This window comes from Prionailurus bengalensis, chromosome C1, assembly GCF_016509475.1.
Source record: "Prionailurus bengalensis isolate Pbe53 chromosome C1, Fcat_Pben_1.1_paternal_pri, whole genome shotgun sequence".
In the NCBI taxonomy this organism is placed as follows: domain Eukaryota; kingdom Metazoa; phylum Chordata; class Mammalia; order Carnivora; family Felidae; genus Prionailurus; species Prionailurus bengalensis.
In genome coordinates this window covers 98,456,948-98,476,010 of record NC_057345.1, presented here as the reverse complement: position 1 = coordinate 98,476,010, position 19,063 = coordinate 98,456,948, and the positions used below count along the sequence as shown (strand labels likewise).

Genomic DNA, 19,063 nt, shown 5'->3' with positions numbered 1-19,063 from the left:
AATCATTGAATGTCTCCATTGTGCCATGTGTTGAAATACAAAAGTAAAAAGCATAGTTCTTTCCCCGCTGCTTCTCTAACCTGTCACTACTTCTCTGAGGCACTTGCCTGTTTTACTAGCCTCCTTATGCTGTCATGAACTTCAATTATTCATAAGAGTATGAACTCTTTCTCCCATTAGAATATAAACTCCCTAAGGGGAGAGACCTTGTGTCATTTTCTGAAGCATTCTCAGACACTAAACAGTGCCTGAACCAAAGCAGTCTCACCAAAAATATTTATTAAAGTAATGAATGAAAAAGAACAAAGATTGGCATACAAGCTTGATATGGTAAACTCTTATAAACCAATATAACAAATAGTATGGAAGTCAGTGCCATTCTGGTTAAATTTATTATTTCTTAATTGAATTAGAAAGGAAAAATAGGCAAGCAGAAAATAATAATGACTGCATCTCATACCCATGAAGATGGCTATCAAAAAAAAAAAAGAAAAGAAAGAAAGAAAGCACTAAGTATGGGCAAGAATGTGGGGAAATTGGAATCTTTACGCAATGTTGTTAAAAATGTAAAATGGTACAGCCACTGTGAAAAACAGTATGATCTTTCCTCAAAAAATCTAAGGCAGAATTATTATTATATGACCCAGCAATTCCACTTCTAGTAAATACCTAAAAGAATTGAAAGCGGGGACTCAAACAGATAAGCAAACATCCCTGTTCACAGTGGCCAAAAGGTGGAGGTGTCCCTCAGTGGATGAATGGATAGGCAAAATATGGCACATACATTTGATGAACTATCATTCAGCCCTAAAAAGGAAGTAAATTCTGAAATGCATAGATAAACCCTGAGGACATGTTAAGTGAAATAAGCTAGTAACAAAACAACAGATTATGATTTGTATAATTCCACTTACTGTACTTGAGGTGTCTAAAGTAGTCAAATTCATACAGACAGAAAGTAGATTAGTGGTTACCAAGGGCTGAGAGGACTGCAGAATAGGGAGTTAGTATTTAATGGACATATTGTTTCCATTTTGCAAGATGAAGAGTTCTGGAAATGGATGGTGGTGATGGTTGCATAAGGAAGGCAATGCACTTAAACAGTACTAGAGTATACACTTAAAAAAGGTTCACTGGGTTAAGCGTCCAACTCTTTATATTGGCTCAGGTCACGATCTCACCGTTGGTGGGATGGAGCCCAGTATCCGGCACTGTGCTGACAGCGTGGAGCCTGCTTGGCATTCTCATTCTCTCTCTCTCTCTCTCTCTCTCTCTGTCTCTCCCTCCCTCTCTCTGCTCCTCTCCGACTTGCTCTAGCTATCTCCCAAAATAAATAAACATGAAAATGCTTAATATGCTACATTTTATGTGTATTTTACCACAATTTTTAAGAATTAATTTTAAAAAGAAACCAAGCACCAATTAAAAAAAAAAAAAAAAGATGACTGAACAGCAATCCATATCAGTCAGAACCCACTGGGAAAAAAGACACGGACCAGAAGCCAGCTTGACTACCTGGCCATCGGAGCCAGAAGCCAGAGGCGAGGCCAGGCGGGACCAGGCCAGGCCTGGGGCTCCGCGCAAGGCTGGGCCGCACGGCGAGGCTGCTGGTTAAACTGGGTCACCGGCGGACTGGGCCGCCACTGCGCAGGCGCATATGGCGGCTGCCTAGGCGCCTTTTAAACATACCGGAAGTGACGTCTGTAACGCTGAGACAGGTTCAGGGAAGGTTCGTGTAGGTGAGCCGGGCGGGGGGCCGTGGTCCTGGGCCGCTATGAGCTGCACCATCGAGAAGATCCTGACAGACGCCAAGACGCTGCTGGAGCGGCTGCGGGAGCACGACGCGGCCGCAGAGTCGCTAGTGGATCAGTCCGCCGCGCTGCACCGGCGGGTGGCTGCTATGAGGGAGGCGGGGACGGCGCTTCCGGACCAGGTCGGGCAGAGGGTAGGGGGCCGTGCCCGCGGGTTCTGTGCACCGGGAGGGGTCGAGGGCATAGGACGGTGGGAACCCGGCTTTAAATTTATGCCTGCTCTCAGAGGGTGGCGGTGAGACCTTTCTGCGGGGTCGGGGCTGAGAATGTTGCCCTGGAGCCCCGACCCCAACTTCTTCGGTTGCATCCGCGGCTGTTTTCCTGTTAACGGCGCGCTTAGTCTGTCTCTGTTTGTCCAGTATCAAGAAGATGCACCCGATATAAAGGACATGTCCAAATTCAAACCTCACATTCTGCTGTCCCAAGAGAACACACAGATTAGAGACTTGCAGCAGGAAAACAGAGGTTAGTCAGGTCTTTTTCTGTAGTTATTATTTTCTAATATCCAATAATGTTTCAAAAGTTCTTGCCAAACTAACTTCACATCTTATATATATATCTCCGGATTAGTACTTTGAAAAAGGGTTATCCCTTGCTGGCCCAGTAACAATAAAGTTTACGTTACCCTTTTTAAGGTCATCTGACTGATTTTGTATTTATAGGCTGCTTACCAAAGGGGGTGCTTAGTAGAGTTGAATTATTGCATGGCTTATTTGTGTATCCCCATATGGATATTTGCATAAGAAAAGAGTTAATATCCTCAAGAGCTTAAATTTTTTGTTTATTAATTGACATAAACACTAAGATTGAAGAAGTTTTTTAAATGTTCTTGTGCAAGGTGGAAGAAATGAATTTTATCCTCGGTATATATTCTCAGGTTTAATGAGTAAATTATCAATGATAGTATGAAGTTATTTGTATGTCAGTTTACAGAGAGCTTTCACATATATCATCACATTATATTCTCATATCTTCATTTTGAGGTAGATAAGCCAGTATTTAATATTACAATGCAGTTAATAGGTTCAGAGAGGTTAAATGATTTGCATAGTAGTAGTAAGCTAGTAACTCACAGAATTGAACCGAAACCCATGTCTTCTGGTTCTACATCCCATGTTGTTTCTACCAGACTATGCTGCCTCTGCCTAGAAAGTTATTTTTCAGATAGACCTTAACTGTTGAGTTTTGTGGACTTAATCACTGAGTTATAACTTTGCATTCACAATATCTCATGGACTGTCATAAAATTCCAACTTTAAGAGCTTTGGCTTTGAGAGCTCTCTCTCAGACATCACTGCCAAGTGATTTTATTGATTTATTTTCTTATAGAGCTATGGGTTTCCTTGGAGGAACACCAGGATGCTTTGGAACTCATCATGAGCAAGTACCGGAAACAGATGTTACAATTAATGGTTGCTAAAAAGGCCGTGGATGCTGAACCAGTCCTGAAAGCTCACCAGTCTCACTCTGCAGTAAGAAATTTTGATGAATAAGTTCTAAATGAACAGGATTGAAATCTTGAATTGTTTTAAATTGTTTGCTTGTTTTTGAAGAAAAGTAAGCTTGTTTTCCTTTCATGTTTATCATATTTGCTTTGATTTCCCTATACCTTTGTAAGGATATGAATAGAAAGAAGGGGGTAAGGGACTGTTCAGGTGCTTTTCTCTGAGTGGGATTAAGGTTCTTCCCTTCCTCACCAAGATCTCTTTTCAAGATTAATGGATGCTTAGTTCCTTGACCAAACATAATGCCAGGTAGTGCTGAAGGTGCTCAGTAAATATTTGGTTGCTTATTAAATTTTTTTAAATGTTTTATTTATTTTTTGAGAGACAGAGACACAGAGTGAGCAGGGGAGGGGCTGAGAGAGAGAGAGACAGAATCCAAAGCAGGCTCCAGGCTCCACGCTGTCAGCACAGAGCCCAATGCGGGGCTCAAACTCACAAATCACGAGATCATGACCTGAGCCGAAGTTGGATGCTCAACCCACTGAGCCACCCCGGCACCCCAATATTTGGTTGGTTATTATTGTACTTTCACTAAACTATAAGCTCCTTGATTGTAAGGAGCATGAATTCTTCTTTTATCCCTAACATAGTACTTGGCACATAGCAGGCAGTCAGTAAACCTTTATTAAACTGAACTACATAGCATCATACTATGTTGTCAGAAGTATGGTTTTAAAAAAATACATGGCGTAGTTTCTATGGTTTGGTTGCTTATGATTTAATTTGGGAGACCTAGTAATTGTGCTTATGTTTGTAGAGTGCTTCATAGTTGTCATTGTACATTCACATGTACTATATCATTTAAAATGGGATTAAAAGATGGGCACCTATTTGCTCCAGGGAATTTATGAAAGATAAGTTGCATCTTAGATTCCTTTGAAAGCATTTTACTGACTTAACAAAAGTCTTAGGGAGCAGGAATATTTTAAATATGTGAATAGCTCTCATCTAGAAGAGAAAAATAAACGATTTTCTGTTATCTGGAGGAAAAAACTTGAACCTTAAAAGAGACAGTTTAGTTTGGGGCGCCTGGGTGGCTCAGTTGGTTTAGCATTGGACTTCAGCTCAAGTCATGATGTCACGGTTCATGGGTTCAAGCCCTGCGTCAGGCTCTGTGCTGACAGCACAGAGCCCACTTTGGATCTTGTCCCCCCCTCTCTCTCCACCTCACTCACTCTCTCTCAAAAATAAACATTTAAAAAAGAAAAAAAAAAAAACAGTTTAACTCACATGAAAAACTTGTGAAGAGATATGTCCAATGATAGAATAAGGTACCTTGGAATGCGGTGAGCTTCCTGCCAATAAATATATTCAAATTTAAGTTAAACAGCCACTTAGAGATGTTGTTCAATGGCCAGTGGTTGGTTAGACTAGAATCAATCTTTTGAAAACAAATTATTTATTTGTGAATACCACAAGATAACTTGATTATGTCTTTGCCTCTTCAGACTCAGATTGTGATGAAACTCCTGTGTAACTTCTATAGCATAGATTAAAGGAATTTTTTAACTCATAATGCATATGTTCTCGTGAACATCTATAGAAAAGATAACTTTTCACCTTTGTCTTTTCTTAATCTTTACAGGAAATTGAGAGTCAGATTGACAGAATCTGTGAAATGGGAGAAGTGATGAGGAAAGCAGTTCAGGTGGATGATGACCAATTTTGTAAGATTCAGGAAAAACTAGCCCAATTAGAGGTAAGATTGTTGCTATTATAGGGTCACAATATTCAGGGAGTTTTCTTAGAGTCCAGAAGGTATGCCATTGCTATCCTAGGCAGTGTATTGATGTTTTCTGTGTGTTCATGATTTAAAATTAAAACTCCTGTTCTACATCCTTTCCAAGAAAGTAAATACAATCAGCAGCAAACAATGAAAATGCCAACTATGTATTGGCTAGAAATTGAGATATTATCATATTGAGAGGGTAGAGAGAGTAGAAGAGACAGATTACATGTGAGCTAAAATCCCTCCTCTGCTATAAAAGGAAGTCAGATAATGTCTTAAATTGATCATCAAGAAATAGCAGTACAGGGGCACCTAGGTGGCTCTGTTGGTTAAGCATCCATCTTCGGCTCAGGTCATGACCTCACGGTTCATGAGTTCGAGCCCCACATTGGGCTCTGTGCTCACAGCTCAGAGCCTGGAGCCTGCTTCAGATTCTGTGTCTCCCTCTCTGCCCCTCTCCCATTCACACTCTCTCTTTCAAAAATAAACATTAAAAAAATATATATAGCAGTACAGGCATAATAATTACTAGTAATTATTCATTTATTAACTATGGAAGTAAGTACCAAAAGAAATAGATAAAAGTTTTAAAAGTAGTTGCCCTTGGGGAACAAAGCCAAGGGCATGCTATTTATTTTATAAGCCTTACAGTTTTGATTTTTTAAAGGCTCTTTTCATGTAAAATTTTTATTATAATAGCAATAATTTACCAAGGGAAAAAAAAAGACCTGGAAGTATTAGAATCCCATAAAATTATTAAGAAAACACATAACGGTAAATCATTTGAATGTTGCTTATTACAGGATGCTGTCATGGCCCCTTTGAGAAATATCAGAGAGAAAGAGAGGATCCCTGCACAGAGTCTACTGAAAGGAATAAGACTAGTACTTAAATGATATGAAATGGTTTGTACATGCTAGGAGAGATGCACAGTACTAAGGGAAGCACTTTATATGTTAGACGATTTAATGACCATGGACGCAGACTCTTGATGAAGCCTAAAAATGCTATGGTTTCCTAGAATTTCCTACAGAGAGAATGAGGATACAGAGTGCAAGCTGCCCTAGCTGGAAATCAAAGGGAGAGACAAGGTCCCAAGTAGGAATTAGGAGTTAGTTAAAACAGTAGAACAACCTTGTCTATACTATCCCTGATGTACCTCAAATATGGAAATAGCCCTAAGGAAATGTGGAACAAATTTTACTCAGTATTTTAAGTGGAAAGGACACCAACATCAGATTGAAACCCTAGCAGTATCACATCCACGTTGTCTGCGTTTGGACAAGTTTTTGGACTTTGGTGAGCCATAGTGTCCTCGTCTTCTAGAGAACATGGATGTAGGGAATGGTACCTGCCCTACATGTTGTTGTGAGATGATGTATGTAGGACACCCACTGGTACCTGGCTGTGGACCCATGAGTAGTTTCTTCTCCTTTTCTTCCTTCCTCCAAAACTGTAGCACATTCAGGAGAAAAGACTGAGCACAGTAAAAATATTATTAGGAATTTAAAAGGTAGAAGAAATAGTAGTACAACTAGTGGGAACCACAAAAAGTACAACAAGCACCGAATACCTCAGGTGGAGAGAGACTTTGTTTTTTTTTCCTTGTAATCCTAACATGTGGTTTATATAAATTACTCAGTAAATGTATATTAAATGATTAATAATTAGTATTTTAGGAAATTCTCAGTTACTTTGTTTCTTTCAAATGTTTAAAATTAATATGCTTTCTGTTCCTGGCCCAAAACAATGTATTCTGATACAGTTTGACAATCAAAATACTGAAATAAACATACCTTTTTTTTTTCCAGCTTGAAAATAAGGAACTTCGAGAATTATTGTCCATCAGCAGTGAATCTCTTCAGGTCAGGAAGGAAAACTCAATGGACACTGCTTCCCAAGCCATCAAATAACTCCACTTTTGAATGACAGCTGGAGATTGTCAAGGAAGGAAGTTATTATCTTTCTATTTGAGTATTGTCCATGTAATGTCTTGCCTCAGACTTGATTTAGTGTTGATTAAAGGTATCAGGTGGCAGTTCAGAAATTCGAAATCAGATTGGCTGTCCACAAAACAGTTTTTGGGTGTGTTCGTGAAAATACACACTGAGTTTCACCACTCCTTTCTCTGAGAGACTACTTTTAATTTTCAGTTCTGGGACCTTGATTTATATAAACTGTATTACCAGTTCCTTTTTGTTTGTTCATATCTCTGAAACTTAGAGCCTTTTATTATAAGCCAGCAATTTTATTTTATATAGGATTATAAATTACAATTCTAAAAAATTTTTAAAAGAGATTAGCTTTTTAAATCTACTTGGCATACACCTAGATTTTTTTTCCAGTTGAGAAAAGTAATACAATTCCATAGAACTAGATTAGTAGATTCTCTGATTTGTAACGTCATTCACCTCCTAGGAAGTTTTAAGTCTCTCTGGTGCTAAGAGTTGGCACTTTATGACCTGGTGTCTTTACTCTTAATTTGAGAGAACCTACTGCTAGTCCCCAAGAAACATACTTGAAAATAAGTCCACCTTTTTTCTAGTGATAGTAAAGTCATTGTATTGTTCAAAGAATCCTGAGAAATTTGTCCCGTGTATGTGCATATACACATGTACTCTTAGTTAAATCCTAAAGGTAGCTTTTATTTATTCTATTTGATATTAATAGTCAATTTTTCAATATTGTCCTCATAGAAAATCTTCAACTTGGGTGATTCACCCAGTTGAAGAGCATACAATAGGTTTATTCACATCATGGTTTTTAATGTACACCATTCTGTTTACTATACGTAGAACTTCTTTTTATAGTTGAGTACCATCACTTACTTGGATGTCTTTCATTATTAGTACTGGCAGTTGGCTTTCTTTTTAGATCCACTTTTCACAAGGAAGCAAAAGTTTATCACCTAATGAGAGTTATTACATTCATCGTGTTGTGCAGACAACAAAGCAGTGTTGAGATTCAAATGCTGAGTGGTCAACTAGGCTCACTCATCAACTCATTCTCCCATCTCAATTTAGTCACATGTGATATTTACAAATTACTTCATGTTATACTGTCAGATTAGGTTTGCCTAAAAATAATTGAAATAACAAATCCTAAACCTGTCCACATTTTCCAGTAGTACTAAGCACCATACTGCATAGGAGAGACCCAGTATTAAAAAGAGTTTTTTGTTTGTGCTTTGTGTGATGTAAACTTTCATACTGCCATAAAGAATTAATTCCAATTAAAACAATAAAACTTCACTAAGATATCCTAAAAGCATATGATCCCAGTAATACTGAAATGACTTTGCCTATAGTGGTGGTCTTTAATAATCAGGTATTTTAGAATTTGTCAAATTTCTATTCAAAGTCCTATACAGAATTTGAAAAATACTACCACCCCCAGTGTAGGCATTTTTATCTTGTTTTCCAAGAGTAAGTAAACCTTTAGTCCAGCCATTTGGCTTGAAGTATATACCCTAAGTGCCACTGTGTGTCCCACAGTTCCACTCAGGAGGCAGCGGACTATACAAGGCCATCAAATGGCCCATTAAAATATGACATGGTGTCTCTTTATCTGCCTTATGTTCCTTTAAAGGTGTTTATAAAGTACTTTACATCTTAGATATCAGGATAAATGTCTATGTTAACTTTTCACCCCGGCAAATCAAAAGCTTGAAGTCTGAGTCTAAAGAGCTCTCAGCACCCTACATAATGTAATTCTGGCTAGTGTTAATATGAATGTTTCTAATAAAAACTTCATTTTGAGAATAACAGTTAACTTTATTCCACAGTGAGTCTAATTATCAGGAAATACAAAGGTCTATTTTTCACATAATAGCAACATGTCAAGTAGACAGGGCTTTTCATAAATATTTTATAATTAGCATAATGTAGTCAGATGTATAAGTCTACAAATAGTTGCATCTAAAATGGTTTTAGAAGGGTACTTCCATGGCTCAGTCGGTTGAGCATGATTCCAGCTCAGGTCATGATCCCAGGTTCGTTGGATCGAGCCCCACGTCGGGCTCCATGCTGAGCTTGACCCTGCCTGAGATTCTCTCCTCTCTCCTTCTGCCCTCTCTACCCAGCTCATGTGCTGGCTCTCTCTCTCTCTCAACTAAACGAACAAATAAATAAATAAATAAAATAGTTTTAGAGATTTCCTCATGATTTAGAAATCCAAAATTATATGATTACAAATCAAATTACAAAAACTGAGTTTAGAAGTACTTTGAAAAATGCTTAAATATTACTGATCTTACCTTAATACCTTTTACCTTGACTTACATTGATAATTTTCACATAATTTGATTCAAACATTGAAGGTCCATTCCGTGTTCCCCAAAATTGTTTGCTGACTACTGAAATAGAAACTTAGGAATGGGATCCAGGAATTTGTATTTTATAATCATCCCAGATAACTTCTACGGATACTAGTTTGAGAATGTCTAATCTGCTATGTACCAGGCACTTCATTTGGAGTTACGAATAGAAAAAAGGTGAGGGAAAGGCGTTGACACTGTTTTTGAAGAAAAATTTGGTAGAGGAGACAAGTATACATATAATTACAGGGCAGTGATAAATCCAATATGAGAATGTATAGGATACAGAGAAGGCTCTATGAAGAGGAGAAAGCTTGGTGCTTTCTAGTTATTCTATAATCTCCATTTCAACTATACCTCATTTTACATACACTCAGGCACAAGGAGGTTATGCTGTCTAAACTGGAACCAAGATTCCAACCTAGAGAGACCCTTAAACATACTCTTAACCACTAAGTTAGGATGCCTTTAAATGCCAAATACGGATCAGAGTTCAAGTGGTTCTTGATTGGCAAAATCTATTTTTACTAATAGTGCAAAAGAAACACCACAGCCCATATGTTAGAAAATATGAATTCAATAAATGGAGTCTTAACTCATGAGACGTAATTGTCCTCTCTTTTCTAGAGTGGTGCAGCTGAGACCATGTGTGCATACAATTAAACAATGTTTAATCGGTGGTCTTACCTACATACAAAGAGTGCAGTGCTGTCTTTCAAATCCGCCTCCTGAGCGTGCCATTTTTCATCCTTCATGCTCTTTTCTTGTGGTTGCAAGGTCGGTGCTGTGCCAGATTCCATGTCCCTACTGAAGGCAGGAAGATAAAGGGAAATGGCCTGTACCAGCTCTGTGTATCCTCTTACGAAGGAAAGCAAAGCTTTCCCCGAAATTCCAGACAGATTTCCCCTTGTCTTAATTTGCCTTCCATCTTTAAATGGTAACTTCTATCTTCAAAGGAGGCTGTGTACATAGCTGCCTCAGATAAAGTCAGTATTCCATTAGCAAGGAGGAAAGAGTATTGAGAAAGCAACTAACAAGGTCTGACAAGTCCTTTTACTCTGAATCATTCTTAATAAGTGAAAGTTGAAGGTGTTGGTGTTGAGTGGCCAAGAGTGGCTGTGGCAGACAACTGTCATTTCTTTCCTGGCTGCCCAATATCATTCCTATCCTGTTAGGGAGTCCCTCACCTAATGAGGCAGAGGCCTTCCTCCCTCCTAAGAAATGTAAGTGTCAGATGTTTTCCCAGCCTCTTTTGCAGCTAAGGAAGATATATCTGCTTTAAACTTTAAAGTTAGGCATACAAAGAAGCAGGGAACTATGCAGAATTCCTTTTGAGTAAAGGCCTACAACACTGGCTACTATGTCCAGTTCCACAGAGGAACAGCCCAAGCTGTCACTAATGGCTTTAGTGACAACATTTCAGTATCCAGTGTCAGCAAAGTCAATGGTGCGGCTGCAGTGTCTCTGCCACACAGTGAGATCTTCAATGAAGCAATTATCTGAAGTGATTAGAGGCTCTGTAGCCTCTCATTTTGGTTTTCTGCCTGTCTTAGAGATCCTGAAGATTGCCTTTTAATAAAATCACTTTTTGTTAAAATTAACCTGACTTGCCTCTAATTAAGAACGCTGATCAAATAAGCATAGTCTAAAAAACAACTGTGCAAATACAAATTTTGCCAATACTTTATACATAATTTTGCACTTACGTTTTAATATTTAACACTTAGAAAAGGATATGTAACATGCAAATAAGCTATCAAACATAATCATTCATCACCTAACTTAAGAATTAGAACATCACCCATACTTTGCATTTATCTAAGCTCCTTTCCTATTTTCCCCATCTCCCTACTCCCTCTTTTTGATAGTTCTACCACATGCAAAAAGACCTAAAATATGTATGCATCCCTAAAGTGACATTTTTTAGTTTTGTTCCATTTTGATTTCTATAAAAATGGTACCATATTTTACATAGTCTATAGGGATTTGATATTTTCAACTGAACATGTTTCTAAAAATAGTTTTGTACATAGCTGTCATTTATTTCCACTGATGTTCACTATTTCATTGTGTGATCATATAATGTATTAAGAGATACATATATAATACTACAATTATGCATTTTGTAAATCCTTGCTAATATCTGACTTCCTGAATTTTAATTCTCCATCCACCTTTATATTAGATACATTTCACAATAAGCAGTTATAGTGCACATTTTTCAGTATCTTACTTGCAGGTGTCTCAGCAACTTTTAGAGGGAATTAAGGACTATTATCTGCTAATATAATGGAAAGCAGATGATGCTTTTTCTTTTGTCACCCACAAAGAATGCTAAAGAGGAGGCAGAACCTTCAGAGCTGAATGAACTGCAATTTACTCAACATTTCATCTAGCCTAAAAATACAAGAGGAATTGATGGAAGTGGATTTCTATGTTATTGATCCTAAGCTTGATTTTTATTTCATATGTTAACATCCCTGTAATTGGGATATGTCTTACACATGTAGGGGTTTGTGGTGTAGTTGACTGTAAGCATAAGCATAATTGGCTGTGTTCCTGGTGGCATGACTGGACAAAGGTAAGCTCTTGCTATTTTGGTCAAGAAACTATTTTAAGCACTATTTGAGAAGGGAGTAGGGGTTCAGCTGTTTTCTGTGAACTTTCCATTCATGTGAACCTTCTGGTAAGATCAAGAGAGTGCCAGCATAAGAACTTGGCTATATTCGTTCTTTACTGCTATATAACAGATGACCACAAATTTCCCACCTTAAAACAATGCCCATTTCTTCTCTTACAGTTCTGTAGGTCAGCAGTCCATGCAGGGTTTAACTAGGTTCCCATCTAATGATGTCACAAGGCTGAAATCAAGGTGTCAGCATAGGCTAGGCATCTCATCTGAGGCTCTGGGCCCCCTCCCAAGCTCACATGGTTGTTGGCAAAATTCATTTCTATACAGGTGTAAAACTCCCAGGACTTCAAGGCCAAAAGGAGATCACTCTCCAACCTTCCTTGTCTCCCATCTCTAGACTCCCTTTTAAGAGCTTACGTTAGGCCCAACCAGAATAACCCCCTCTTGATTAACCCAACTGATTGGAGATCTTAATTACACCTGCAGTAATCTCTTTGCCATAAAGGAGATATGAGGTATCCTATAATATCCACAGGTCTAGCCCATGCTCAAGGGCAGGGGACTATACACAGCATGTACACCACCAGGTGGTGGGATTCTTGGTAGCCACCTCACAGTTCTGCCTGCCACACAGCTTTTGCTAGCTTGAAATAAAATTCTGGACACCACAATGAAGCACTCTTAGGAAATCCTGTGTTACCAGTATTTTTGGTGGCCTAAGAATAATCCTGTGTGGGAAAACCTGCACATCTATGAGCCAAAAAGAGATTCAGTAAGATTCATCAATGTATGCTGTAATCAGTGAACTAAAGTGTTTTTTTTTTTTTAACGTTTATTTATTTTTGAGAGAGCACACATGAGTGGAGGAGGGGCAAAGAGAGAGGAGGACAAAGACCCAAAGTGAGCTCTGTGCTAACAGTTCAACGGACTGAGCCACCCAGGTGCCCCTAGTGAACTAAAGTTTAAACAGAAAAAGGTATTTGCTTAGCTTCTGTTAGTTTCCTAGAGTTACCATAACAAATTACTACAAACTGGATAGCTTAAAACAACAGAAATGTATTCTGTCACAGTTCTGATGGCTGGAAGTCTGAAATTAAGGTGTTGACAAGGTTGGTTCTTTCTGGAGGCTCTAAGGGAGAGTATGTTCCATGCCCTTTTTCTAGCTCCTGCAACTCTTGGCATTCCTTGACTTCTAGATACAGCACTGCAATTTCTACCTCAATCTTCACATGATTTTCTCCCTGTATGTCTGTGTCTGTATCCAAATATCCCTCTTCTAAGAACAGTAGTCATTTGATTAGTTGTTGCTATAATTCAGTATGACTTCATTGTAACTTGATTACATCTGCAGAGACCCTATTTCCAAACAAGGCCATGTTCTGAGATTCTGAGTAGATATAATTTTAGAGGACAATTCAATCAAGTCCCAAAGTATCTCCCCCAAAACATTTAGTAATTATAATGGAAAAATAACAAGTTTACTATGAATGATCCTGGCAGACACCACTTTAACCAACTGATTAACGTAAACATCACTAATAATAAATTTCAACATCTTATGCCCCCTGGTATAATGCAATGAGAAAGGTACATCACCTCCATAACATTCTTTCAAATAATGCATCACCTCAATCTAACCCAGGGAGGCATCAGACAAAAACAAGTTGAGGGATGTTTACAAAATAACTGATCAATGTTCCAAAGTGTCCAGGTCACGAAAGGCAAGGAACTGTCACAGAATGGAGGAGAGTAAGGAGACAACAACTAAATGCAGGGTGTGATCCTGGATTTGATTGTGGAAGAGAAAATGGATATCAGGGAAAGAACTCATGAAACCTGAATTTTGTAGTTTAGTTAATATTGTGTCAAGGTTAATTTCCTCGTTTCAAAAATTGTCCTATGGCTAAGTAAGCTTAACATAATGGAAAAGTGGGTGAAGTGTTTATGGGAACTTTCTATATAGTTTTTGTAATTCTTTTGTAAGTCTAAAACTATCTCAAAACAAAAATGTATTCCCTGGATTACTAATGAGGCTGAGCATAATATCAAATGATTATTTGCCTAACAGTTTTCTTTTTTCTAATTTTAGAGAAAGAGAGACAGAGCTCGCACACGCCGGTAGGGGTGAGGGAGACAGAGAACCTTAAGCAGGCTCCATATTCAATGCAGAGCTCGATGCAGGGCTCAATCCTGTGACCTTGGGATCATGACCAGAGCAGAAATCTAGAGTCAGACACTCAACCAACTGAGCCACGCAGGCACCCCATACCTATACAGTTGTTCGTTTGTTTGTTTTAACATTTATTCATTTTTGAAAGACAGAGAGAGGCAGAGCATGAGCGAGGAAGGGGCAGAGAGAGGGAGACACAGAATCTGAAACAGGCTCCAGGCTCCGAGCTGTCAGCACAGAGCCCAACGCGGGGCTCAGACTCATAAACTGCAAGATCACGACCTGAGCCAAAGTCAGACTCTCAACCGACTGAGCCACCCAGGCGCCCTTAACGTTTTTTTTTAATGTAGACATTCAAGTCATTCCCCCATTTCTTTTCTTTCACTTTTTCCTATTTATAGGTATTAATTTAGTATATATTTATGATACTAATACATTATCAGTTTTACATGTTGCAAACATATATTCTAGTTTCTTGATTTTTTTAAGTTTTTAATGCTGTCTCTTGATGAATGGAATTTTTAAAATACAGTCAAATTTATTACTACAAAGAAAGATTCAGAAGTTAGGTTTCGTGAAGAAGTTTTAGGAAGACCACCACTTTGCTTATTTTTTTTTTCACTTTATATACACACAAGAGTGACACATGATGAAAATGTTTTTAAAGTTTTATCTAATTAGACCTAAACCAGGTCTAAATAACTTTAAAGGAACTCCATTAGCAAATATAAAAATTGTAACCAATGACAGTATTATGTCAGAGTGAAAATGGCAACATATTTTCTTCTTGCTGATGCACAAATAATGATGTATGGTACAATCAATAATGTCTTAGAATTAGTGAAATGGATAATTCATCCATTCAATGAATATTATTAAGTACTTACTGTTATGTCAGTCCCTGTCCTAGATTTAGGGGATGTAGTGATGAACCAGAGAACTGAAACTTGGACTATTGTTTAGAAAGAAGGGGAATAAACAACTAAATTCATAAATGTGTTAATTTTGGACAGCAATACATATTATGAAGACAATAAAACAAGCTAATACTGTGGAGAGCAATGGTGATAGTGGGTACTTTTACTTTAGAGAAGATCTTTGTGAGGCAGTAACATTTAAGCTAACAAGTTACTGATGAGAAAGTGCCACAAAGTGATAATTTGGGGAAACAGCATTCCAGACAGCAGCAACAGTAAATGCAAGTTCTGAGTAGAAACAAATCTGCAATGTGGGAAAAACCAAAATAGCAATGGAATTGAATCACAGTGAACCAGAGGTTAGAGATTTAGTGGGAACTAGGTCAGTTAGGGCCTTGTAGGCCATGGTAAAAGAATTTGGATTTTATTCTGAGTACAATTGGTTTCATTAGGATCTAAATTAAGTTTAATTAACAATATTCTTTTGCTCCACCCTTCCCTCTGGCTGATTCCCAGAGCTAAAGTGTTATGGTGACTACTTTTAATGCAGCAGCTTAGCATATAATTCTTCTCTTATGTGCAGTGTTGACACTTTAAAGGGAAGCATAGGGGCACCTGGTGGGTCAGTCAGTTGAGCGACTGACCTAGGCTTAGGTCATGATCTCACGGTTTGTGAGTTTGAACCCTGCATTGAGCTCTCTACTGTCAGGGCAGAGCCCACTTGGGATCCTCTGTCATCCCCCGCTCATTCCGTCTCTCTCTCTCTCTCTCCCTCTCTCTTTCAAAATTGAAAAAAAAAAAGGGGGGGGAAGCATTATACAAAGTTTTTGCATTATTCTTATTTAAATTCTAATATTTGATTACATGTTGTTATCCTTATATCATTCTTATTTACATAATGCATTTTAACTGTTAGAGGCTTGTTAATGAATAAAAAGTTTTGGAATGCAGGGTTCTAGGATTAAATCTTATTTACATTCTTGTGGAAATAATGATTCCTTATGAAAGTTTCTGCTCTAAATTGTGTTTTTCTGTTCTGAAATCTTGAATGTGGATACCTTTACCATCCACTATTAGCAAAATTTTATAAAAGTCCCCGGGGGTGCCTGGGTGGCTCAGTCAGTTGAGCATCCGACTTCGGCTCAGGTCATGATCTCCCAGTCTGTGGGTTCAAGCCCTGTGTCAGGCTCTGAGCTGACAGCTCAGAGCCTGGAGCCTGCTTCTGATTCTGTGCCTCACTCTCTCTCTGCCCCTCTCCCACTCATGCTCTGTCTCTCTCTGTCTCAGAAATAAACATTAAAAAAAAATTTTTTTTTAAAGTTCCCTTTAGGGGCGCCTGGGTGGCTCAGTCGGTTGAGCATCTGACTTCAGCTCAGGTCGTGATCTCGCAGTCCGTGAGTTCGAGCCCCATGTCGGGCTCTGTGCTGACAGCGCAGAGCCTGGAGCCTGTTTCAGATTCTGTGTCTCCCTGTCTCTCTCTGACCCTCCCCCATTCATGCTCTGTCTCTGTCTGTCTCAAAAATAAATAAACGTTAAAAAAAAATTTTTTTAATTAAAAAATAAATAAATAAATAAAAGTTCCCTTTACCTCCCCTAAATAGGAAAGACACGTCAGAATGAAAACAGCCCTTAGAATCTTGAATAAGTTTAGCCTTATTTTTTAAAAAATCTCTACATTGACCTAATATTTCTCATTTCACAGAGAACTGACAAAAATCTCATCCTATACAGTTGCCATCACTGCTCAAGAAAAACTTACAAATGTGTAAAAGATGCTTTTGATTGTCAAATAGATTCGAGAGATATGTGCTTATTGATAATTGTAGAGAGAAAAAAACACAATCATAATCAATTTCACTATCTATTTAAGTTTCTCAGGGAAGAAAAATTGGGATGATAAATACCAAAAAATAATGTATGCATTTTTTTTGTTTCAGTTTATTCCTTAATAGAATAAATATCTCCTCAAAATCCATAACTACCCCATTGCATAGGAGATGGTTTCCCAAGTGACTTCACAAGTTTCTGCTTTAACTTTGGTTTTAAAAAATAAACATAACATGATAACTACATTTCAGTTTTTTAATTTCACTTCAAAATTAATCTGAAAAAAATTATTGCCCTAAAATGTAGCAATCTTCTAAAAATGAAACCTACCTCTAGTTATGGGTAATACTTGTAAAAAGAATAAATCACATAAGCTAGTGATTTAAATCAAATGTTTCCATCTTTTACTTTCTTTAATGCCTTGGATGCTAAAATGTATGCTTCTGGGTGTATGCATATTTGCATTTTGTGTTCAATGTAAATTGATACTAATTATGGATCATGGAGGAATTTAAAGGCAATTGAGACATAATCAGAATGATGAGGATGAATGGTTGTATGATTTAAGAAGGCATTTAGAAACTATGTGTAATAGTAGAAATCAAGACTTATTCTTTCTTATTAATAGGGATTGTATATATAGAATTTAATGAGACTATTATTTTTTACATTTCCCATTACTGTGATATTTGAGAATGCGTGCTCTTAGACCTAATTCTACTTTTAGCCCAGCTTCACATGACCTTGTTTCTAGTGCAAGAGCCCGGGGCAGTTTCTCTGTAACATTAGATTAGAATATCCAGACTAGATCTATTGCTGAGAAGGAGAGATCTCAATTTAAGAACTGGACAAAGGAAACAAAACAGCTGGTTTGATAGATGAGACGTTTTGTGCTTCCCCAACAGAACACTCTAATTTCTAACAACATCCTACACTATTGTTCAGTGCTACTCATTCAACAAGCTTTTGAGAGTTGTCTATGCCAAGTACTGTCAGAAACTAGGGATGCAAAGATGAATGTCATTGGTCCTGTCGTAAAGTATCACTAGGTGGTATAAACCAATAATTACAATAGAGTGAGCTATGAAAACATTGAAAGCAAATATGAAGCAAATATCTTACCTTGGAAGCATGGGAAGGCATCAAAGAGAACAAAGGCAGCTTGGAGGTGGAATGGAATTGGACTAATAGCAACAGAGTTCAGAGAAAAATCTTTTAACATCATAACTAGAATACTGCCTCCTCTTAGAATTCAAAATAATTTGCTCAGAATTGGAGGCTATTTACTCTTAACTCTGTGCATCTTTCCTTCACTGCACTTATGTCTCTGTGTACGTTTAAATTTGTTTTTGTGATTACTTAATGGTGCTAGACTGAAAGTTCCTTGAGGACAGAACTATATCCATTTGTCTTGAGAACTGTATACACCCCAATGATGACAGATATGAGATGCAGAATAAATGTATCTTGAAAGCGAAAATAAAGCGTAGGGGAGTTCTCAGGAGCGTGACTGGTCATTGTTTATCCAATACTGTCAAGAGGGAGAGCCACAGAATCTGGGAAAAGCATTCCTCTCACCATAGGGTACTGCCCTATTGTTTGACAAGGGATAACTCATTGAACTTTTCTGTGGCCACAATGAACTATTTTCTTTCTTCCCCATACCCCGTTGGATTAATCATCATTTGCCCTGATTTCAACCTTTTGGTTACTGATTCAGCCTCTTTGATTACCAGATACAATACGAATATCTTCTGGTGACTAAAAGGTCAGTTGAAGGAGTTTTTTTGTTTTTTGTTTTTTAATGGTTATGCTGCCTTGCTCACTCTTGTCCGTCTGTTGCAAGCACGACAGTTTCTTCGAGACAAAGGTCTCACGTAGAACTTCCAAACTACCTTACTAAAACCTACTCTATACTAACGAAAATTCCAGTATATTATAGCAGACAAGAGAAAAAAAGCCTTGCGCTGTGAGGAGAAACTGGGGTTTGGGGCTTCTGAATGATGTCCGAGAAAACAGAAATCCTTTATATGACATTCCTGCATATGCCCTCCAGATTGTTCGTCCTCAAAGTTTAGCCTGGTCTCTCTGTCTAAAGCATATTCAGGTTTGCAAAGATCAGAGACGCCGAAAGTTACCCGCCACCCCGCCCCATGC

At 38.0% G+C, this 19,063-nt stretch overlaps 1 protein-coding gene across 1 annotated transcript; it reads left to right on the top strand.

The window, feature by feature from the left end:
* Window positions 1–1,644: 1,644 nt before the first annotated feature.
* Window positions 1,645–8,816, top strand: SIKE1 (suppressor of IKBKE 1). Its single transcript, XM_043575923.1, has 5 exons — window positions 1,645–1,933; window positions 2,171–2,276; window positions 3,141–3,283; window positions 4,902–5,015; window positions 6,857–8,816. Exons 1-5 carry the CDS (start codon window positions 1,775–1,777, stop codon window positions 6,956–6,958), a joined length of 624 nt encoding a protein of 207 aa, XP_043431858.1. The 5' UTR covers window positions 1,645–1,774; the 3' UTR covers window positions 6,959–8,816.
* Window positions 8,817–19,063: the final 10,247 nt, after the last annotated feature.